The following is a 24,204-nucleotide window of genomic DNA, read 5'->3' on the forward strand; positions in this document are numbered from 1 at the left end:
GATTTCAAATCGTTTATTTTACAAGACGTCGCTCGTCTTGTAAATCCGCTAAATTTCGGATTTGAAGATCGCGATGAAGCGTGGGCCACGTCAACGGGAGTAACTGCGTCCTCAGCACGATTCTATTTTTTTCGCGGGTGCATCGGGTGCGAGGAGAGCGAAACGGAGAGGGAGTGACGCAATTCTCGTTTCGCTCTCGCGAGTCATACGTGCGTGGACGCGGCGGGCGCGACGTGGAGGGACCGGGCCGAAAGAGTGGAGTCCAAGGCAAAGAAGAAGAAGAAGCGGTGCCGAGGCTTAGAGAACCAGAATCGCACGAACCTCCATCGCGGCCGCATCGCCGTCGCGTATCCCTTTCCCTTAATCGCACGCGCGCGCAAAGAAGAAAAGAAGAAGGAAGAAAACGCGCCCCCCGATTAAGTTTCCGATTCTACGATCGACTTTAACTGATTCGGTAACCTTTGAAAGAAAATCGAAGAGACCGGCAAAGCAGCCATGGTTTACGAGAGCGACTTCTACACGACCCGGCGACCCTACTCGCGGCCCCTCGCCTCCTCATACACCGTCACGGTCAGTATTCTCAGACTCTGAGGTTGGTTTCTTTTGTGCCGAGAAAACGCGGGTTGGAAAGTATGTCTTTAATCATGGTTTTGGCTACCCGTGGCAAACTAACGTCGAGAAAGAGAGAGAGTGAGAGAGAGAAAAAGAGAGAGCGAGAGAGAGAGAGAGAGAGTCCCGTTTGCGACAGGAAGCGTACCGTCTCCGTCACATCTGCGCTAAGAGAATAATACAATTATCTCGACTATCATTTTATGTATTTTATATTTGTAATTTTATATTTGTGAGAAAAATCTAATTGACTCGACCATTGACAGTGTTATAATTAGTACCAAACGACGCTGTTTATTATTTTAAATATGCAGTTATATAGTCGAGGATGAATTTTTCTCGCGGCGCAGACTCCGCGGCCCCGAATGATCCTCGCTGTACCGCGCTGCGACGTCTCACCGGTCGTTTCACGGATTTGTTCTCACCCGCCAAGACTAGACCGCTTCCGAGATTTTCCGGCAATTTTGATCCCGCGGGGATTTCCTTGTTGAATCCGAAACGCGGAAAGTAGCTGTCACGCGTGGGCTTTCGGTGACAAAGCGAGAATCGCGCTCGATCAGGTCGAGTGCGGCTGTTTTAATGGCACCGTCACGAGAAAAATTGGTACAAAGAGAAATAATCGATTCGGGCGAAAACGGGTTAAATAATTAATCGGTGATTGACGGGGTAATTATTGCGCGCGATCGCTCGATGGGGTCAGCGTTTTATTTTATACGACACGCGATATGACGATGACGATTTCGCGTAAATTAAATAGTCGAGTAATTTCTCGATCAGACTTTTTTTTTTTAATATATAAATATATATAGATTGCAAGTTGAGAGCGAGAAAATTTTTCGTAACAATTATAATTATAGAAATCCTAATTAAAAGATTTTGACGGTATGTTTTTAATACATTTCTATCTCATATGCAATAATATACATATATTCTTGTTTATTTTATTAATATTGATTTCTCGGTGTCTATTAAAAATAACATTTAATTAAAATAATTAAAATAATCAACTTACAAGGATCAAAGGTGCTAAAAAAAAAATTAAAAAAAATTGCTATCAAAGGACGCAATGCAGGAAGATAAATAAGAACTTAACCGCGTGACAGAAAGAGTAACGCTGACCCGCATTCGCGATTATCGTTGACGTCGGTGACGACCGACGATCCCGTGAGACGTCGAAGGTGCGCGACGGGCGAGAACTTGGCACTCGATTCCCCGTTTTCCCTCCGGCATGTAGACGAGGTCGAGCGACGACAGGGAGCGAGCAACGCGACCGGAAATATACGTCTCGGCGTTATCTCGCGGTCTTTCTTTGACTTGTTCCCGACGCCCTTCGAGTACTCGCGCCCCTCGTTGCTGCCGCTCGTCGTCGAGCTCGACGCCGCGACTCGTCGAAGAGATAATCGCCGAGACCGAATCTCGACTTCCACACTTTACTCCGATCACTGTGCTCACCACTATTACTACTATACTAGCACCGTACTACCAGATTTGCCACTACTATTACTGTCACTACTATGTTACCACTACTACTATACTACCGCTCCTGTGCTCGAGGACGTGCAATCGGTGTCCCGGAAAACGATGCCCGACCCTTCGGCCAGCAAGAATTTCAGGGGTACACCGAAAGCTTTCTCTAAAAGCTGAGTTAACGTCAATCGTAACGCGAGTACGGAGGTCAAACTCGCAAAACGGAGCCTTTATTACAATTCAGGGCGGATCCCTGCTTCTATAAAAAAAATTTTTTTTATTCTTTACTCAAGCGGTATTGCAAAGAGACCACTTGCAGGGAAAGTCGTAAGCAGAAAATCAAGTACGTCGGTATAAATGAATTTACTTCCTGCGATACTTGTGACTTATCGCTGTGACTCTTTTTTTTTCTTTTTTCTTTTCTTCTCTTGTTCGTATTTAGAACGGCTACCCTTGTGTCCAGGGAATAGCTCTAGTTCTTGTTTCATGGTTACGTTGTCAGTGTCCATGACCCCGCAACAATCGGGGGAAGTACCTAATCGTGTGCGAGCGACGAGGACTCGCCGCATAACGTTTGTGCTAATCGCAACTCGAGCCGTTGTGAGAGAACCGTTGCAACCGATATGTACTTCTAACAAACGGTAGATATTTAATGATTGACTACTCGGTCATGTTGCGAATTTTATTGTGGACCGTTGATTTTGATATTTTATTATATTTCTGTAATAATACGTTTACCATACATTATTACCTTTTAATTAATTGTTTGTGACACGTTTTATTCGTTAGGAGCTCGACTCCGTTACTATTTGGCGAGAAGCTTTATCTAGGCATAGCTAGAATTGTCGAGGAGTCGGGTATCTGGGTTAGCTTTAGGGATCGCCATTGATCATTAGTCCGAGGAAGAAAAAAAAAAAAAAAAAAAGCGGTCAGAAACGAGATAAATGGCGCAACGCCGATAAGAATTTTTGCGAAGAAAACCGTTCGTTCAAGAGCTACGTTTAGTTCTCGGTTCATCGCTGTTCTTGTGTTATCTGCGCAATTTTACCTGATATATATTTTTGTTTGTAAAATATAAAAAAAAAAAAAAAAAGATTTCGAGGAAAATTAATTCGTGACGCGAAGAATGTTAATCTACGTCGTCGATGCTGCGACATCGCCAGACATTTTGGCGACGAGAAGCAAACTCGTTGCGCTCCAAGTCTGACGGAAAGCTCCTTTTTGAATATCGCTCTTGGACGTGAAGTCTCTAAACGTATTCTACCGAATCCTACTCAAGACCCGATTTGGATCGTCGAGTAAATAGATTTTTCTGCGCGGGCCGGATTTGAGATTCGCCGGGTCGCGTCTAAGTTTAACGCGAGTCCAAGTCCCGGAAAATGGCTGCAACGCTATGAATAGCTTCCGTTCTGTAAATTCCCTGCCCTCCGGCGGCTCTATTTATAATGATTTTGGATTTTCTGACGTTAAGCGTCTCCTGCCGATTATATTCCGCGCTTTTTCTCGAGGCGGAGTGAATTTTACGCGCGAGAAGGGATCTTCGAATTATCCCGGTTTGCGCCACCGTACGTCCTAAGAGCCCGACGAGATATCGGGCCGCCATACAGCGTTCCGCGTTGTTTAACGCTGGCACGAGCCGCTTCGTGCTTAGTACGCGTCTATTTATAAAGATTAAAATCAACCGCGCTCTACAGAATGAATAAACGTCTTTAGGCGCCGTCGTTTTGCGAAGAAATGAAAGGGGACGACGTAAGCTTCGGGCAGAAATTATCCCGTACTTTTCAAGCGAACGCCACCTTAGATCAGTACAGTAACTCGCACAATAATGCTACCTCGCACCAAGTGACGCAGCACTAATTTGTCGATTTGGAAAAGTAGACTGCAGCAATAACAACCGCAATCGCAACCGCAATAACGTTGTGGCGAACTTAGCCCGCATTTTAAGGTATCGTCATCTGCGTGCTTCGAGCACATTGCCACGGTCGCAATTGGTGGCACGATTAAAAAAGTCTGGCGTCGGATTTGGCAGTCGACGCGCAGCAAAATTAGGGTGCTATTCAGCTGCGAGGAATCGCGCGCGTAGGACGCCCTCCAGATTATTGCCCGTGACGATTATTAAGACGTCGCCGCCGCGCTCTCGCGGCTACGAGAAGAGAATCGGTGTTGCGTTACTCTGCCCTAATTTAGACGCACCCGGCAGTACGACGCTCGACGCCCACCGTCGGATTTTCGTCGACGCGAGAATTCATACACGCCCGCCGACGCCAGCACACGGACACGGCCTGCTGCGAGAGACGTCATCTCCTCGGCAATCCGTATAGAATCTGCCGCGGGACGCGCAATACCGAAATAATCCGCCTATACGAAACTATCAACATGGAAAACTAGTTGACACGGCAAGAGTTTCTTTGAACCGGAAATAATATATCCGGACATCGCGGAAGGAACGTGATAAATAAATAATCGTCTACGTAAAATTAATGAGATTGGAAATATAATTAATTCTTATTAATAAGAACGCGAGACGAAAGCTTGGAGTAAATCTCAGTTTAATTTTTATTACTTTTAATATTTATTTTATTATTTTTTTAAAATAAATTATTATTATCATTATATTTCTACATGTGTCAATTAATTTTTTTTAAATTATTAAAATAATTTTTAATGTGTATATATATATTTCCCACCCAAAAAACTTATTTAATAAAAAAAAAAATGACCATGCAACAAACCTTGATAGATGCGCAGCAGCGGAGGTTTGATGTATCTGTAACAAAAAAATAAAAAATTAAATTGTAGACATATATAAACAACGCGGGCATAATTTTTTATAATAATTATGAGGGGGAAAAAAAGAAAAAAAAAGGAAATTTAGAACGCGCGGAAAGCGTCGAGAAAAATTGAGAAAAAAATTATCCGACGTATCTGAGTCTATTCATCTACTATTCGGAACCCCTTCGCGTGGGAACGTCGAGGAAAACGGCAAACGGCACACGAGCGGTACTACGACGATGGTTGCGTTTTGAAAAAGGAAACAAACGAGAACAGTAATAGGAGAGTAGTGTGGAAGCTCGAAGATGTCGACGAGCCATCGCTTGACGAATCTGACAAAAATCTTATCGCCCGGATAAATAACAAAATTTCTGGATTCGCTTCGCGACTCGAGGATCGAAGGGCCGCTAATCAATTTTGTTCGGTCGGTCGATTAAGGACCGGGTGATTCTGACCGACACGAATTTCCAGACGGACGCCAAAAAGCAAGACTATTTTCCGTGGGAAAAGGTACCGCTCGTGCCGCGACCGTCGCTGGTGCCGGACCCGTTCACCGTCTGGGGCCGCAAGAAGCAAGACCCGCGCACGGAGTTCTATCAGTACGCCACCCTGTCGGACAAGGAGGGTGTGGTGCGGGGAAAGGACGTGGCGAAGGAGGATCACATTCGCCAGCTGGTGGATGGCGGTGCCGTGTCGAAGATCGGCCTCGACGCCGCGGCCGAGCTCGCCACCCGCGGCCACGTCTTCGAAAAGGGCGTACTCGCGCGACCCTCTACCAAAGTCAGACACGCCAACACGCCCGCTACCGGACGAACCAAGATCCTACTCGCCTTGCAGACGCCGTCTTGGTACCGATTCTAACGACGAGAAACACGAGAGAAAATACACGAGGAAGAAAGGCGAAAATATATCACATGCCGTAGAGACGTTCTTCGAGAGGATAAAAATTAATATCAACGTTCCTCTCGAGCGTACATTTTGAATTTTAATTGCCACCGCTACAGATATAAAGTTGAAATTATTACACGGCCCGATATCGTAACTTTCTTCAACGATCATTATTTAATACCGCATTAACTACTTTTAATGCGTTTTGATAAGCGTAGCTAATAAAATCTTGATTGATCGGTTTTCACGTGAAAATTATACTTTTCGCGGAATGTTAATTAAATTTATTTGCGTAGGAGATAGTATTTCAATTTAATAACGATTAGAGATTCTAGGTGTAGTTAGAAAGGTCTTGGACTTAAACACTGATAGTGTTTTCTTTTTCACCGATTATTTGTATCGAGAATTAAATGAGCAATATAAGAGTGTTTCAAAAAATCACCAGCATTCATTATCATTTTATATTTCTGATTCTTACAAACGCAAAAAAAAAAATTTACGAACTTCCTTAAATTTCAGCGGAACTAAAAAAAAAAAAAAAAGAATAGAAAAACAAAATTAGACTATTCGCAACTGAGTTCACAATTAAATCTCCCGTTTAGCCCCTAACTCGTTCGTCGAATTAATCGAGCTTTCGCATCGGAGTTAAGTTTCTCCACCGTGCCGAATTGCAATCGCGAGAACGTGCCCGACTAATCGAGCGACTCCGATTAAATCGTAATTAAGTTCAATGGAGCGTTAGCGCAATCCGCCACCAAGTTTCACGCCTCGAAGAAGGTCGAAAAAGCTTCGGAACGGGACACCGAGCGCACACGTGACGGGACGCAGATGCGTGTAACGTTCTCGTCGTGTACATGCACACCCTGGTGCACCTGTCGCGGTACATACATATACACACAGACATACGTACAACGTACACGTTACCCACGCGTTTCTTGGCAGGGTCCACGTATCGTTGCCTAACGTTCGGAGTGTCCTGAATATTTCGGCAAGGAGACATTAATAATGCGTATGTTGCATACCGCACCGCGTTTATAATTGGCCCGCACGTTGTGTGTCTGCAGATAGACCGACGTTGTTATCATAAGCATGTCGCCGAGATCCATCACACTTTCCGTCTCCAAACGGACGACGGGAGAGAAGTCTTTCGCGCCATGTGTCTATCATTTTTCACGTCCACCCCTCCCTGCGAGTCTCTCAACCCTTTGCACCGTAATTTCTTATCGTTCGCTATTAATACGCCGTAATTATATTAAGAAAAAAAAAAAAAAAAAGAAGCAAAATTTCGTGCCGCGAAAAGTAGTCTCGTTGATTCAAAAACTTAAATCGGAAGATTGAAATTGAGATTGAAGCTCGCGGCGTAATCGAGAGCGAATGCAGTTAATAATTGCGGTTGAAATTTTAGAGCGGGACGCGGCGGATGTTTATCTCGTCGCGAGATGATGCAGCAAAGGGTTAATCGCGCTCGCGGAGCCCGTCGAGGCTTCCAGCGTCGCCTTGATTCCGCCAACTTTCTTCTTATCTGGCCGCGAGCCCAGCCAGCCATCTGGTCGGCATTATCGGGCTCGGTTCACGGGAATGAGAAACGACTTTGGGAGTCTTCCTCCCTTTTTAGAATAGATGAACTGACACCGCGAGCGCGATACGATGACGCGGGTTAATTATTCGCGAGTAGCGCGAGCAAGTCGCGTACACCCTCGAGCCAGACGACGCAGCGATGCACCTGTTTCACCCACCTTCCACCTTCGACGTCCCTCATCTCGCGCGTCACGTGCCTCTCTCGGCCGGAGAACAGGGCCAAACGATATTTTAGGAAGGACCATCTCGCCGCGAAACACTCAAGAAAAATAACGAAAGAGGAAAAAATAAAAAACGGCGAAACTACAATGCTAGAAGAAGTTGTAGCTTTTACGCGGTAGTCCGTGTTGATTTTTATTTCTGAATATTATTTGTGCCTACCAATCTTACATTTGATTTAATAAAACTGTTTATTTGACATTTCAAAATTTAACATTACCTGCTTTTATCGTAATTAAAGTTCAGATCGGTATTAAATTTTATTGAAGATTAAGTCAAAGATAAAGTGTTAATTTAAGAATTCGATTGTCGAGAAGACTTATATTTTCGCTTTAAAAATGGTCTTAATAATCAACCTGTTTTCCGGCCAGATAAATCGATCACGAAACCTCACACGTATGAAGAGAATATGTAGACTTGTTTGATGCAACCCTATTCCCCGACCCGGCAATCCATTTGCGGCCCGCGGATGGAGAAGCGGGAGGATCGTTCCGAGACGAGAATTAATGTCTGGCGCACTATTTATACGTACGATTTTCGCGTCATGGTAAGGCTCGAATAAATGAGACAAATTAAAAAATAATAAAAAAAAAGAAAAAAAAATGAATTAGCCGTAAAGGGTAAAGGCGCTACCGCTCGTCGACGGACGCAACCTCCGTTTACTAAAGGCGAGCCTGTTCTCCCCCATTGTCGTTGACCATGATCTAACCCCGAATCCGTAGACGCCTCGTCACTACGTGGTTCGCGACTATCCGGATGCCGGAGTGAGGTCCGCCCAAGAGCAGTACAGCTATTCGTACACCAACACCAGCTCGAGCAGCTCCTCCAGCGCGGACCCGTACAGCAGCCGTCCTCAGAGGACCACCCAGACCCAGGAAAGCGTCGTCAAGAGGGAGACCGGCCCGTACGGCTCGTACTCGACCGAGAGATCAACCAGGACATCGTCCGGCGGCGGACCCGGGAGCTACCGCTCCTCCTACGAGTCCACCGCTTCCGGTCGTCTGCCCGGCGGCACCAGCTACCGCCACTACTCCTACCGAGTCTAAATTTCCACCCTCTACCCCCCTCGGCGCGCATCCCTTTTCTCGCCGATCGCGCTTCCGCTCTCATCGATCTTCGACGACCCTCTTCTCTTCGCCGCGCCGGCTGATCTCTCGATCGCGCCGAAAACAGATTTCCGCCGCTGCGAAACGCCACAGACTCGGCTATTCGTGGCTCGGTCCCCACCGTTTCGCGTATGCAAAACACGCGACGGTAAACGCAACCACGGCGAACACGCCGCGTTAATAAAACGCTGGTAAAACCGGCTGGCGCAAGAAATGCTACGGAAATCAAAAGTCGGCGCAGTTTGGAGAACGCTTTAAAGCGGATCCGTCGATGACGACGTCGAGACTTTTCCCCTCCCTTTTCGACGAAGATTACAAAGTCAAATCCTACGAGTTATCGAAGGAGATTTCCTCTCACAGAGATTGCAAAGTTAAATCTACCGGCAGTAACGACGAAAGCGTGTTAAGTATATCGAATAAGAATTCTCTCTTCCTTCTCCGCGGAAGGATCTTGTCGCGCTATACATATACCTGTTTATCGAACTAAGAGTGAATAATTATGTGTCAATTCGAAAAGAATTTCGCGGAATATATATATATACTTTATATCGATTTGGTCGTCGATGTCGATAAGAGCGGAATATCGCCTTTTTACCGCGCATGCCGAGTCAGAATTCCTTTTGGTTTCTCTCCTCGTGTCAGTTTTGTACGCTTGATATATATATATATTTTTTTTTTTTCTTGTTAATATACCCGAGGAGAATTTTCGCGCTTTTAATGTACACCAGCGTATCGGCAGAAAAGCTTTTTATATTCTTGACGTTATCATCCCGCTGCAATTACTGCTGTTACCGTAGCCCGAGCTGGAGATAGAGCATTACTCAGTCGCATTTAGAAATAAATTAAGAGCTAGTCGCGCTAACATCGAGAGAGCAGTACGCAGACCTGATATTTTTGCCGAGTTTAGCAACTCGTGCGATAAGAGACGTCGCTGATATGAAACAGACGGCTTTCCACACAGAAAAAAAAATTTTAAAAAAAGAAAAAGAAAAAAATTAAAAATTGTACGTACACAACCGTGGTAATAAATCATTGCATGAAACTACACTTTGAAGAATTGTTAATCATTCTATGCGAGTTGTCGATTAAGAATCACCTCCGAATATCCGTAGATCTCACGGATTATGCAATCGTTTGTGTGTTTAATGTCTGTGTTCTAATAATATCTGCTCCTATTCTAATTCGCGATATGCCTTCCCTTTTCTCGGGGGATGTTTTTACCTTTCGTACAGCCGAGGGAGAGTTTTTCGCGAGCCGCGTTTCTAAACTGTCCTTACGGGTACCTTACGTCGTCCCTATATTATTGTTGAAAAGCGTTCTTGTTTCTAATTAATAATTATTCAAATATATTTTTAAACGTGTAATAATTTATGTGTTTCATTATGTGTTAATATTAAAAAAAAAGAAAAGAAAAAGAAAAGTGGATTATTTTGTCTTCTGAAATTATGGTTACGGTGTGATGTTATAGACGGGACATTAAGAATTGCTATCTATCCGGCAGTCTTATCACAAAGTGAGCTATATTAACCATGACTAACAACGTTCATCGTCATCGTCATTATCATCGTCGTTGCTGTCGTCATCTCGATAGACACACAACGCGACAATCGGCCAAGTCGGTTATCGCGGACGAGAAAAGAAATCTATATCGCGGCATAGGAGCCACCGCGTAACCTTTTTCCCGTTTTCATTCTCTCCGACGACCTCTGTTCTTTATCCCGCCCGATTCTGTCCCGAGACGCCGTGAGAAAAGCGCAAAACGAGCGAGGCAAACGGGCTAGCGAAAGAAAAGTGAGAACGAAGAAGATAGAACGAAACGCAGATGCCGTCCGAGAGTTGCTAACCGAGTTGTTCTTCTTTCTATTTACTCTGCCTGTCACATGTGACTCCTCCGATTCTCACCGCCAACATCTCCGCCACCGTTGTCGCCGCCACCGATGCCGCCGTTGTTGGAAACCGACGGATAAAAAAATAAAAAAAATAAAAATAAAAAAAAATGCAAAACGCCCTTTCCATATCTATAAACGCGATGCAGTATCGACCCATTACCATCATACCAGTCTCCACCGTCATCCAGGTAGGTACTCCCGTCTCTGATGGTTTATAATTGCGCGGCGAATGCTCGACATTCGCCACCGGAAGCGCAACAGGTGCGATCGTCGATTCTGATCGTCGCGTCGTAGATTTTTTTTCCCCAATCGTCCGATTCGATTTGGGGAATATCGTTTGCGCCAAAATATAAAGACCATATGTATATAGAAAGCAGCCGAGTATAAAATTCAATTTCCATTAATTTTTGTTTGAGACAAAAAAAAACCCCCCCCAAATAAATTATTTGCATTTAATTGATTTCTCTTCTAACCGACTTAAATTTGGCAGTCCGACTTTAAACTACTAAACTTTGAAATCGTCTTTTGCAGACTGAAACGTGTAATTTGATTTTAAAAGAATTTTAGTAAGACGCCTTTAGCGATTTTTTTTTATTCCCAAAAGGGTAGTACTATTTAATTTACGACGCGATTGATATCAGATTTGACTTGTACTCTTTGCGTAATTCCGCAATTGGATCGACATTGTCTTTCTCGAATAACTGCATTCGTAAAAAAAAAAAAAAAAAATGCGCAACTAATATTTCAAATATTTCAATTAAAAATAAAATAAAATAAAATAAAAGTTAATTAAATAAAATTTTTTAATTTAACTTTGCAGTATTGGTATTTAATAATTTTAGTTTTAAACTCAAAAAGAAATATTCCACAAACGAAAGAAAGAAACGTCGATCATTCTTTCGATTTACGTATAGCAATAAATAACACTTCTCGATAATAATAAATATGTAATTTGTTTTGTTTAAATTTGATACTTTTTCTATATGTATATAATCAAGTATGTTTAATTCCCATACGGCGTGTTATCACAGCAACATGATATCACGCAGTTTGTCAGTAATACCAGAAAAAGCACCTTGCGTAATAGATGTAACGACGCTTTGCCGCTCTCACGCTAATTAATTTCATGCGTTTCGCATTAATTAATTTCAGATCTCGATGTTTACTAATTCTAAAGCGCTACCTCATCGCAGTAATAATCATCTTCACGGTGTCGCGCGTAATTCAAGGTAATGTAACGCATTGTTTAATGTTACCCCCTCGTCCTCATTGACAGATCGCGTTCAAATTTCTTGTCAAGCTCTTTAACAAAATTACGCATCGATACTTATCGTGTGCGATCTACGTCGCGTGCGCATCGTTCATTTGGCATGCTCGCTACTCATCGCTGGAACGCATCGAATGCTACGCCTCGCTATAATTTTAATCCTTTGGTGACGATTTAACAGATAAAAAAATATTCATACAGTTATCGATAAATTGCTTACAATTTAGTATCCATCTCAAAATTAATTCTAAACCTGAGCAAGAGCGCAATATTAAGTTCCTGTTTTATTTTTAAATTAAATCAATTATTCGAGACTTCTCGTACTATTCTATTCAGAAAAAAAATTTTATTTTCTACCATAATTGCTCTAATAAAATTCTCGACAAGTTTACATTTTCGACTTTGTTATAGTTAGTTATCGTAAAACATTTAGCAATTTACAAATTAAAAAAATGGCAATCGTCACCGAAAGGATGAACCGCTTGGCTCGCTATGAGATATTCGCTTACGCGGCACGCCGCTGCCGGGCGCGATTAGTAAAAACGAGACGTTCGTTAACTCCAGTTGAGGAGCGTTCCTCACATGCCATACGTGGCACACAAGAGGCTTGTCACCGTAGTTCGATCGCCGATCCATAATGTGTACTACGCTGGCGCGATGGTACCGATAAGAGTGCGAACGCGCGTGCGACCCAGCATCCTCGCAGCTGAGCTCAACAGGATACGCTATCTACCGAGGCCGTCCACCCGATCCTACATCGAAGAGTACCTAAATTCCCGAGACAACATAGTAAGTCCACTAATCTGTCTAATATTCACTAGCTCCTTCTCCCCTTTTCTCTCTTTCTGTCTTTTTGTGTATCTCTCTCTCTCTCTTTCTCTCCGATCTAAATCAGTTTATCATTACGAAAAAGCACGTGGTAAGATAACGCTGTCATCAGTCACGACTGATCACCGCCCGTCAGTTTTGTCGTCGTCGCTGTTTTTCGTCGACATTCATTCACATCGAACACCGTAAGCGGAATCGCGTCGTTGCAATGGGAATTTATTTTTGTTTTACACGACAGATACGAAGTTGCGGATGATAATTTTTGAATCCGCTTTCGTTTTTGTATTTTTGTAGAATAAATTAAAAAAAAATATATATATAAAGTAGTCGATATTGAAGTCGATGATGAAACCTCTGCGTTTTTGTTCGAAATTTATTAACGTAATTAAATTTAATGTTTTGTTTAAAGTAATTGATGTTATATTAAAAAATCGGAATTAAGGTATCAGATCATCATTATCAAATTATTATCAAATCATTATCAAAACCTACCCTTAAAATAGTAGGAAACTACGGAAAATAATTTACGTTAGTTAGATTCGATCGACTCGTTTAGGCAAATAATATAAGTTTCCCAAATATTTTTGCAGCTTTTCGACGATGAAGCGAGGGAGATTCGCGCAAGAGTGGATTCTCTTCTCCGACGTGTCCACGTGTTCGTGCCAAGAGCAGTGGCAAGGTATCCGACGAAAACAAAATGGTGTGCAACGAATTACTCAATTAAATTGATCAAAATTTAGCAATGAAATTATCTGAATTTATTATTAATCGTTAAAAAAAAAAAAGAAAAAAAAAATTGCTTTACTAAATTAATTTATTATTTTAAAGAAACGACAATCAAAATAACTGCAACTCGGAGATAAAAGTGCAAAAATATTTCAAGTATCTTAGAACATCGTTTTTTCAAGTCTTCAAGTCTTTCAAGTCGATGCAGAATAACGTCATTTACATGTGAAGATAATCAGCGGTTCTCTCGTAATTTCCAGCGATTTCATCGAGGAGATCGTACCGGAACGTATGCGAAGTCACGACTATGTCCGCCGGCTGCTCAGCGGGCGCAGCAACGCGAAAAAGGAGGTTGATTATCTGAGCTGGTACGAAGTGCCCGACCGGGGCCACTTTGGGACTTTGGCGTGTATCAAGTACGTCGCCGGCAAGCCGCAGTCCGTCAGGAAACCGTACTACAAAGTCGCGGACCTCCGACCGGCCGACATCCGCAACGACGTCAACTTCCTCAGCTATTACAGCAAGAACCGCCAGGCGGCCGCGACTGCCTGTGAGTAATCCGTCACGGTGACGAGGACGACGACGACGACGACGATGACAATGACAACGAAGACGTGGATCATCGGCGACCGGCGCTTCGCTCTCAAAGGGGAACCACCACTTCGAGAACGAAACCGCTGTCGGCGTACCCGATCCCGTCACGACAATGTTACACACGATCCGTACACAAAGCACGTAGTTAGAGATTGCCGAGAACGAAACGAAGGATTCTCAAAGAAAAATTTCAATTTTTATTTTTAATTTAAACTGAACAATTTCTTTCCTTGGTAGTTTTTCAAAATTGACTTCAAGTAGCAGCCTGTGATATTATTTTATAGATGTATTTTTTGTAAGTACATCCTGCTTTGACATTTTGCGCAAAAATATTTAGAGAAATATATTAATTAAAAAGTGAACACTTGAAGAAACTTCGTTACGTTCTCGCGGCTCGAGACCATGATTTTTGAATAGATTTTGAAAAAAATAAAAGACGGCCCCACGACGCCGTTGTGTGCAACTCTCTTTTTGTCTATTTTTTTTTTTCTCGTTCCACTACCGCCCTTAGCCCCCCCTGCCCTCTCGTTTCTCTATTTGTTTTTTTATTTTTCATCCCTTTTCTTGGATTGGCTGGCACCTCTGGTTCACACTGTCTGAAAACTTTTGTTTGTGCTAGCGAGCACGTGTGTTTCTCTGGTATTTTTGCTGTTTTATTGTTGGTCACGCGACAATTGATCTTACTTTTTGTACGTGTCTACCTTTTATTTTTTTTGGCTGTATTACTGTTCAATAGTATTGTGTCTAATCATACAACGTATACACTTACCCTCCACGTATACCCAGCATCCGTTTTTGATAACTACCCCGCCAGGCGACATCCGACACAGCGCGATTTTATTATTATAATTTTGCGGAAAAGATGTGATTGAATCGATCTCCACGGTAAAAGCATGAATGTTAATTCTCATTGACCAGTTTCTTTCATTATGCAACCCGTGACAAGATCCAAAAATAAATCGCTCGCAAATTACATAATTGAATTATCGATGTTCGCCATTTACTTACGAAAAGAATTGAATTATATATATTCTTTTCCGGGACGATCGATTCAATTGTCGGTTATCGGTGAGATTCATCCGATTCGGCGACGGTTCGCATCCTTTTTTTTTTTTGCGAACCAACGGACCGAAACTATTTTTTTTTTTTTAATTGCGGTAATCGGGAAAAACATGGCGAAAACGACATGGTGACCAAAAAGAAAAAAAAGAAAAAAAAAAAGAAAAAAGAAAATTGTGAGCCAAATCAAAAGAAACGAAGGAACGAGAGAGAGAAAGAGCGTGTGTGTGTATGTGTGTGTGTAAGAGCAGGACATTTACACGACGGAAACTCCAGGCGGAACACCAGACTGGGATCGCGCGCCAAAAGCAGAATTTTGCGGCGCCCGCGGATAAGAACAAAAATGAAAGAGAGGAAGCAGTGCGGCTTTTTTGAACGTTTCAGGCAAGTGTTGGAGGGACAAGGTGCCGGAGCTGTATGAGAAGCCGAGCAAGAAAAGCGAAGAGGAAGAGGCGGAAGAGACGGAGATCGCCGCCGAGGAGTGACTCCGACTTGGTCGTTCATCATCGTACGAACTGTGGCCGATGCCGTCCGCTTTTACGTTCCGGAACTGACGTATACGCGCGCGAGAAAAAATAAAAAAAATAATAAAAAGGAATAAAGAAAAATACGGCAGACGATATGCAGAAGCTGCAGGATTGCAAACCGAAAACGAGCTCTTTATCTCTCCACGAGAATTTTATTCTCGAACTTTTGAAGCGCGCCTTACGTCAACGAGATATGAATTAATAAAATGTTGATAAACGAAATCATACAGCGCTCAATAGAATCGACGTTAAAAATTAACGAACTCCAAATTAACAAGAATTTCATAGAATAGCAACTGATAAAGAAAGCGAATAAAATATTTTCAAACTTGATTATACGAGTGTGATCTCATGTGGGATTGAATTGAATTGTATAAATTTTTATTTTTAATAATAGAGTATTTTGAAATAAAGTTATTGCGAGAAATATAAAAATCCGCCGAGACTTTTTGCAACAAAATAACTTTTTACAAGATTAATATCAATCAAAATGTTTTATTTTATTTTTAATTTTATTTTGGCAACCGAGAAGCAGAAAGAAATTTATATATTTCAGCTTTAAAGTATTATCCTCGTTAAGTTTTTTTTTTTTTTTTTTTTTTTTTTAACACACTCTTTATATTCGGTTCGCAAGCCTGACAAAAAGTCTCTCTAAATATAATTATTTCATTGCGCGCAGCTTTTCTATCGGAGATAGTCACCATCAAAAAAAAAAAAAATCTAATATCCGTCTCCACTTATTTATTTTTCCTTTCTTCTATTCCGGTCGTGTGCCCGATCGACCGCTTCATTAAAGTCCAATGTGCCGACATTCGTAATAATCATAGGACGTGTTGTATTTCCCGAGGACTCTTCATTCAATTTTTACTTGGCGGACTTTAATGAAATTGCGACGGCTATGTAAAATTGTCGTGACCATAGAAACGATCGTGCCCGATATGATCTATGTGCGGAGTGTAACAGACACGAAGGAAAGAACGGAGTGCGATAAAGAGGAAGGGAAAAAAAAATACCAATTAAATTAATGCGACCGAAACTCGCGAGACCCGCGCGCACCTATTAAAGTAAAATAAATCGAAGATAAAAATGTAGACACTAATCCAATGTTGCACGTATTGCATCACGATGTCCGTTACTGTTTCGATTTTGTAAATCCTGTTTTTGTGCTTGCAAAATAGAAGCGAAAAGAGAGAAGAAAAAAAGTAAAAAAAAAATTAGCGTACGAATAAAATAATAATGCTCGATAGAAGCGAGAGTGTTCAGAGTCAAATACTTTACTTTGCACGGGAGAAATAATGACGAGAAACGTAGACGAGCTGCGTAATGAATAAATGCACTGTTTCCGAGGTAAGCTTCTTCATGTGCTTCGTTTATAGTTTAACCAACGACGTCTCATTTTGTCTCTGAAATCCATTATTTGCGGAATTCATTAAATTTAGCACATCTGAGTGGGGGGACAGAAAAAAAACACTCCCGAATAATCGTTTTAATTTCACATTTAAAAAGATCAATTTAAAAATAAACATTTTTTTTCTTTAATGCTGAAAAGTTCAAACTTTAATAAAAAACTACTTTAATTAGAATTCGTTTAATAATTATTTCCCGAAACTACTCCGATTTCTGATGTGATAAATAATTTAACAGCATAAATCTAGATTAGGAATACGTACGGCCGAAAAAAAAATAACAATAAAATTAGCTAATTGTAAAATTTGATTGTAAATAATTTGGAATTTCAGAGACAAAAGGTCCGACAAATCAATCGCTAGATGTGACAGAGTGTGATCTCTAATCGGACGTCACGCTGAACGAACCGTGACGGTCAAACAAATTCATCTTCACGAGATAAGACGCGAACTGTGATCTCATTAATTGCCGACCTCATTGACGATTAAATACCGACGAACGTAATATTTTCGCGCTATCGGAAATGAGCTCGATAATTCATCCTTAATTCTCAAAACGCTTCCATCGTTAATATCTAATATTATTACAACTTATTTCTCGTTTCTGCTCATCCGTCGTATACATGTGCAATAGATATATGAAATAAAATCGTACGCATTTGTTTCACACGATGCTAATCGACTAACGAACATGCCTCCATCAATCGCTTCTCAAATTAATTTTGTGTGTAATCACAGCATCAGTCGCTTTCTACTGCCGTTCTCCGCCAAGTCTTTATCGCTTTCTTGGTTTTAATGTCGCGGGCTTTGAAAGAATCCTCTGTCGCTAATCGATCCTTTATGTTTCATGTACCTCACAGCTCCCGGTGAACCAATGACAGAACGAGAGATGCGAAAGGGTCAGTAGGCACACACGAAATAATCTTTTTTTTTTAAATAACGAAGGAATTAAAGTCCCGGTATCAAAGAACTGCTATTGTGGGGACGTTCTTAAAAAGAAATACATTTCGTACAGCGCGGATCGTAGACACAGAAATACGCAACTCACGTTAAAACGTTTTACGAGAGTAAGAAATAAAAAAAAAAAAATTACTTTCCTACGCCAAACTTTCATGTTTCATACATATTACATTTCGATAAAATTGTTATTTTCGAAACTCCCTGGACACTCGAATTTTTAATCATCATGATTTCATAATTAAGAACTGTGTCCTTTCTTTCATCCCGCATGTAATGTCTTTTCACAATTTTTAGTACGCGCGTTAGGCCACGATTCAACAGCCGGAAAACAAAAAAGTAAGTGTCGATGTAAAACAGTAAATTTCAGATAAGTTCCCTTGTGTTACTTGTCGTTTATGTTAACCCTTACACATCCTAGCTTCGGAATCGGAAGAGAAGCCCGAGAAGAAAGCAAAGAAGAAGCCAGAGTCGGAAAAGAAGCCGGAAGAAGAACCTATACCGGTGACCGAGCCGGTGCCCGAGCCGATATCCGAACCGGTGCCCGAGCCTACGAAAGAATCAGAACCGATTGCGGAATCTGTTAAACCGTCGAAGCCGGCGAAAGGATCGAAACCAGCAAAATCGGCCAAATCGGCGAAAGCCGTCGAGCGCAAGGCGGAACCTGTCGCGGAACCTGCACCCGAACTCGCGAAGGAGCCGGAAATCGTAAAGGAACCGGAGCCCGAACCTGTGCAAGAACCAGAGCCTATTTCAGAGCCGGAGCCGACAACGGAACCGGAAGCGCCGACGGAACCAGTCGCGGAAGAGACGCCCGCGCCGGCCGAAAGTACGGAGGCAGTAAGTGACGAAGCCAACGAAGAGAAGGGTACGTTGACATTTTCGCCGATACTACCGGCCGGAAGTATTTGATTTCGGCAACCGGAAACGAGGCCGTTACGCCTCGGTGGATATCTCTCTCTCGGAATCGCTCGTGGTAGGCAAAGGACCGATCGTTGACTTGTGTCGCCGTTAACAGCATCTCCCGTATCGATCGCACGAGAATTAATGTGTCTTGGTCTAGATTATGTCCAGTGTCTCCTCTTGTCCGTTTTTTTTATGACAAATATCACCCTCGTAAAAATCACGCCAGAATTGCCTCATAGACCATCTCCCCTTTTCGTAACAGTTTTATCTAAATTACCGTATTTTACGTAACGATAACGTCGACACCAGCAACACAATTGCAGCGGATCAGAAAATTCAAGACGTACTCTTAAGACACTTTTCAGTGCGGAGCTGCGATTCTAATTTCGGAGTTCTATCTAAAGATTCTAATTATTAATCAGCATCAATTTCAATTCATTAGACGAAGGCTAGGAAATTAATATTGATATTAATATTAATAGCTCTTGGGTATAATTATTCAAACATTTCATTAATAAAACAGCAAAATCAAATAATAATGATATTTATATATTGATGTATTTATCAAGATGATTTTAATTTTGTGTTTACCCGACAAATGACAATTAGCAAATGTAAGAATAAAATCGCGGCGTCACTTTCAGTATTAAATATGCATCATGAATTTCCGCCGTGAAATCTCATCTCCATTATCGATATTCTAATGAAGACTATATTGCAGTGAAGCAAGACAAGGAAGATGCAATGAGGAGGGCCGAGGCGTATCTCGCTAAAGCAGCTCGGGAAGCGCAGTAAGTGACTTTTGCTTAAGACGCCTCAACAAAACGAGTCAATCGCGCGAAAATTCACCCGAGTGGAAATTTAGCCTAACCGTTATCAAATGACTAGCTGGCCAATTCGTGATTTATCTCGTGGATGTCTAGAAAAACTGTCCAGCGTTGAGCCAAAAATTGCAACGCTCGAAACTAACGAGATAGAAAAGCTGGATAACTAAATGTTTTTCGCCGCGTGGTAGCCTACTACGCGCATTGACTTATGTTTACGCGCTGCTCGACTGCCGCGGCCACTGACCTCCGGGCCCGCCGGCCGCGCGGCCCTCCACCACGTGGACTGACGTAAACACGTGCACGTGATCACAGCTGACCGCGGCGGCCGGCAAGATCGGCGGCCGGTGGATTCGGCAGTCGAGCGCGCGTTGGCATAAGTCAGTACGCGCATTAGATTAGTACGCGGCGAAAAACATTTTTTAGATATCTGTAGCTTTTCTAATTTGTTATTAGGCAGTAATAATTGTCTCGCTATATGAACCGCGCTGAACGGTGTGTAGACGGATACTAGATAATTTTTTTTTTTAATTTTTTTTTTTTTAATAATAATTCTATTTTTTAAATCTTATACGATGCGATTGTATTATGTAATGCCAGCATTGTATTAATTGCAAGCCAAATAACTTGCGATAATCGATCATTTTAATATCTTATTAATTTTTTCTTACGAATTTCTAAAACGTCACTTGGTTCGAAAATGCGACGACTCGATACACAAAATGACAAAATACTATTATTGTTTTAAGGATAATTAAAATTGACGTACATACTGTGTCAGCTTTTCTAATTTCAAGTTTGATAATATACGTATATCGGTGACGATAATTTTAGATGCAGCTGAAATGCTTTCGGTAAATTTTCAACGTGAAACCTTCACGTGGGAAGTTTTTCTTAATTAGCTATTCTAAACATTTATAATTCGAGACTCCATTACTGACGTAGTGCTTCATTTGAGATTGTGCTCAAATGTCATAATGCTTCGCATGAATGTTATTCAAATGTCATCATGTCGCCGCGTGAGATTAGGATGAGAAATTCAAATAGCGTAAAAAAAAAAAAAACATTACGTGATATTTAGATATTCATAAAAAAAACCCAAGTGAGTTTAAAAATTAATTAATAAAGAAAAAATTAGTAGAATTATTTCTAACGCTCTCCTAACATTTTTCACTTTATCTCGATCGCCAATTCTTTTAAATGCAAACATTTAATTTTATTTACGAATAATTTTTTTTATTACGCACGTTTTTCGCTACGTCTTTCGCTTGGTTGTCGCGTTGAGGCAATTTCGTTAATTGCGAATAACTTTGTTTTCCAGATCGGAAGAGGAGAGGCGAAAAGCTGCGGAAGAGGAACGACTGCAGCTTGAAATGGAGGAGAGAAAAGCGTGGGAGGCGCTACAGCTTGCACAGGAACGGAAAGAAGAGCTTTCCCAGATACTAGAAATCGAGCAGCAAGAAGCTGAGAGGAAGGTGCAGGAGGCAAAGTTACAAGCTGAACACGAAGAGACGGAGAGAATAGAAGAAGGAGAAAGGTAAGTTCGTTACTTAAAATAAAAAAAAAAGAAAAAAAAAGCTGCCGGTCGTGATTCACGAATCACTCGTGATTAAAAAATCTCTGCGCCAAAGTAAACGTTTACTTTAATACCAATTGTCGATAGAAAAGAATTAAAAATAACTGCGTAGATTATCTACATTAATAATTTAATGAGCGATTTAAATTACAGCTTGATATTTATATAGAGAAATTAGTTATTTATGTGACGTTTACGTTTAATTCATTTCTTGTTAACAGACTAATCAATCAGGCGAAGCTCGACGCGCTTATCCATGAGCAAGAACGACTGATAGTCGAGGAGCACCTCGAAGAAATTCAAAATCAGAAACAAGAGCAAGAGGAGACGGGCATCGCGCAGGGCGCAGCCGACGAGGAGAATAAAGAAACTGCCTGCGCCGACGAACTGGCGGATCTTGGTGAAATAACCGATCAGGAGAAGGAAGAAAAGCCTTGCGACGTTAACACGGATGACGAGACTCGAGTAAGTGAAAAGTCACATGCAATTCTTTCGTCAACTTTTATTTAATTAAATAATTTAAATTCCTACGTATCAAATGAATTCGAGAGTCGATAGTCGAAGAATGAAGTATCTCTCTTAAGATCTCACCGAATGGATTGAATAAAGAGGAAATTGGCGAACTTTCAGGTCGAGGAAGAGAATGTTCCCGAAGAGGAACCGATCGAGACGGGCGAAGACCCGTTCGTCGAGGAGCCAGAAGGAGCGGAAAGTAAGCCGCAAACAGGACCGATGGCGGTCGAGGACGGACCGCAAATCGAAGAGGTCACTTCCGGCGAGGAATTCTCTTGGGGCGATCAAGACTCGTAATTCGTCCGACTTATTCGGACCCGTTTTCGCGGCATCGATGGACCACGTTCCTTCATCGTAAACTAGAATTTAATGCGCCTACGCGTCCTATCATCCCCGTCCGCGAGCGCCGTTCGATTCGTCATCGCTGCGGATAATCGCCGATCGGTGACGCGACGAAGAGGTCTTAATTAATTTGCCTTAATCCAATCTCTCCATTTATTTATTTCCGCAAAATGCACATCTCTCGTTCAGTCTCACGTTCCATCAGCGCGCATTTCGCGATCAATTTCACGCGTCACATTCTGTTGATCATATTAGTCGTGCCCCCGCGTGGATCGATATTAAACCGCCCGGACTTCTGGTAGCTAAATTTTTATTAGCTCGTCTCAGAAGGACTTGCCCGTGGTCGCGAGTAATCCGCGCCGTATTTATTTCATTTACACCCCTTTCACATTATATCCTACATCGGAGAGCGGCAACCCGTAGATCGAGTCTGACACAAGTATCGATTTCCGTTTGGTCTGCTGGTGGTGGTGATTCGTTTATAGTCTCGGATAGTAATCGGGTAGAAATATCACGACGTATTTTAACCGTCCATTCGGCAATCGTGCAGCCGAGCTGGCTTCGTCGTCGTCGTCGTCGTCTATTTTTACAGTAACAGCCTCGAGTTTGAGCCGTGAAATTGGCTTGCCTGTGCTTGTCCGAGCGATCGATCGAAAGAACGAGGATTCCGGAAATAATCGCGAGCACACAATTTGAGAATTAGCGGCTATCTCACGATTCTCGTCGTTCGGAAAATCGCAGGCCCTCCGATACTTATCTTAGTATTATTTGTCATAAATCATATTGTATACATATATAAGAGTGTGGTAATAGAGAGAGAGAAAGAGAGAGAGAAAGAAAAAAAAATAAATAAATAAGAACGATTTGATACGAACTCTCGTTCCGCGTTTCGACGATAGGCTGAGAAGAAAAAAAATTTTGTCTTTTCTAGAAAAATATCCCGGAGGAAAGTGGAGACTCTTTGCTATTTTTGTCCCAAGTAGAGATTAAAATTAGACGTAAGGAAAGCTGCACAATCTGTTAAGCAATCGACGTTGTGTGCCATATATGAATAAGTCAAAAGAGTACTTAACAAGGTACTTAGTGAATAACGAATGTATTCTCATTCTAAATATATGTTCCTGTACTTAATGCACATTGAAATTCGTAGCGCGACTACATGTCCACCCACACCCACTTTGTTTATAATTCAAGATAATAAATAATTTAAATGGCAATAGAGAGCTATGTTTATTTTAACCTGAATAATATATGCACTTAGTAAAGGAAAAATGTCATAGAGCAAAATGTAACGTTATTACAATCTATCCCGCCATTAATTGTAACGATTAACGATGTACGATAATTCTTGCATTGCTTTCATCGTTATCGCGGATATTTTCCTACAAAATTTTATTTCTCAAAGTTTTTTTAATCGTAAAAAATTTGCCAAATTAATTATCAATTATGTCACAGCAGAGAAAAAAAATGCGGCAATTAAATTCAAAACGTTGATCGCGCGAGGAATGAAATTATTCATTAAAATCCCTGTGAAAATAGACGAAAAAAAAAGAAAATTAAGTTCTTTCCCAAGTATATGTCTATTCATACAAGTTTAATATCCCCTTGGGACATCTCGCGATCGTTTACCCGGCAAAATCTCGTTGTCGGCCTTGACAGAATGCTACGCGAGAAGACGACGTGCTCAGAAGCAGTAAACCTTGGGCTCGTAAACTCGTAGTGTCGGAGGGACGCATTTTCGCGGCGACGTCTCGCGCGGTGTAAAGATCGAGGGAGAGCGTTTCGGTCGGAGGGTGATCGGCTGAAATGGGCCAAGTCGCGTTTGACTCAAAGAGAGATTCCCCTCCCGAGCGGGACGGGGTCGGCTTCAAAGCAAAAACGAGGTTAAATATGTGTGCCAGGGCGCCCCGGCCGATGCTAAGCCCAAACACCGCGCGGTTATAGGCGGGTGCAAGCTGCCGCCCGTCCACTGTCATTGCGCGCGGAATATTGCACCGGCGATATTACGGTTCTTACGTCGAGCAGTTCTGCATACGCGCGCCCGAGCGTGGCAAAACACGCCGCTGGAACGGGATTATTTATAATCGAGACGCTTCCATCACGTGATGTGCTTAATCAATGTGCGCAAAAAGCTCTTCTTCCCCCTCCCCC

General features: G+C 42.0%; 2 protein-coding genes across 8 annotated transcripts in view; one reads left to right on the top strand and one right to left on the bottom strand.

The window, feature by feature from the left end:
* Positions 1–24,204, bottom strand: part of LOC139108155 (solute carrier family 2, facilitated glucose transporter member 1) — a 65,182-nt gene that overhangs the window by 9,317 nt on the left and 31,661 nt on the right. The window contains exon 3 of one of the 2 annotated variants that reach the window (XM_070666245.1): positions 4,809–4,843. The gene's annotated coding sequence lies outside the window, so the exon portion shown is untranslated. Of the gene's footprint in view, positions 1–4,808; positions 4,844–24,204 lie in introns of those variants that run through there. The other variant, XM_070666249.1, reaches the window with a different exon arrangement.
* Positions 236–23,270, top strand: LOC139108154 (uncharacterized protein CG45076-like). 6 transcript variants are annotated; one of them, XM_070666236.1, is made up of 12 exons: positions 256–570; positions 10,675–10,716; positions 12,360–12,584; positions 13,214–13,323; positions 13,610–13,899; positions 17,796–17,834; positions 18,190–18,231; positions 18,314–18,760; positions 19,520–19,589; positions 20,944–21,159; positions 21,420–21,663; positions 21,829–23,270. In XM_070666236.1, exons 1-12 carry the CDS (start codon positions 496–498, stop codon positions 22,006–22,008), a joined length of 1,980 nt encoding a protein of 659 aa, XP_070522337.1. In that variant the 5' UTR covers positions 256–495; the 3' UTR covers positions 22,009–23,270. The 6 variants fall into 6 exon arrangements, with proteins under 6 accessions (XP_070522342.1, XP_070522343.1, XP_070522337.1 ...); XM_070666238.1 differs by having other exon boundaries at positions 257–570; positions 13,214–13,302; XM_070666240.1 differs by lacking the exon at positions 256–570 and adding an exon at positions 8,582–10,430.

The sequence above is a fragment of the Cardiocondyla obscurior genome, linkage group LG14, assembly GCF_019399895.1.
Source record: "Cardiocondyla obscurior isolate alpha-2009 linkage group LG14, Cobs3.1, whole genome shotgun sequence".
NCBI lineage: Eukaryota > Metazoa > Arthropoda > Insecta > Hymenoptera > Formicidae > Cardiocondyla > Cardiocondyla obscurior.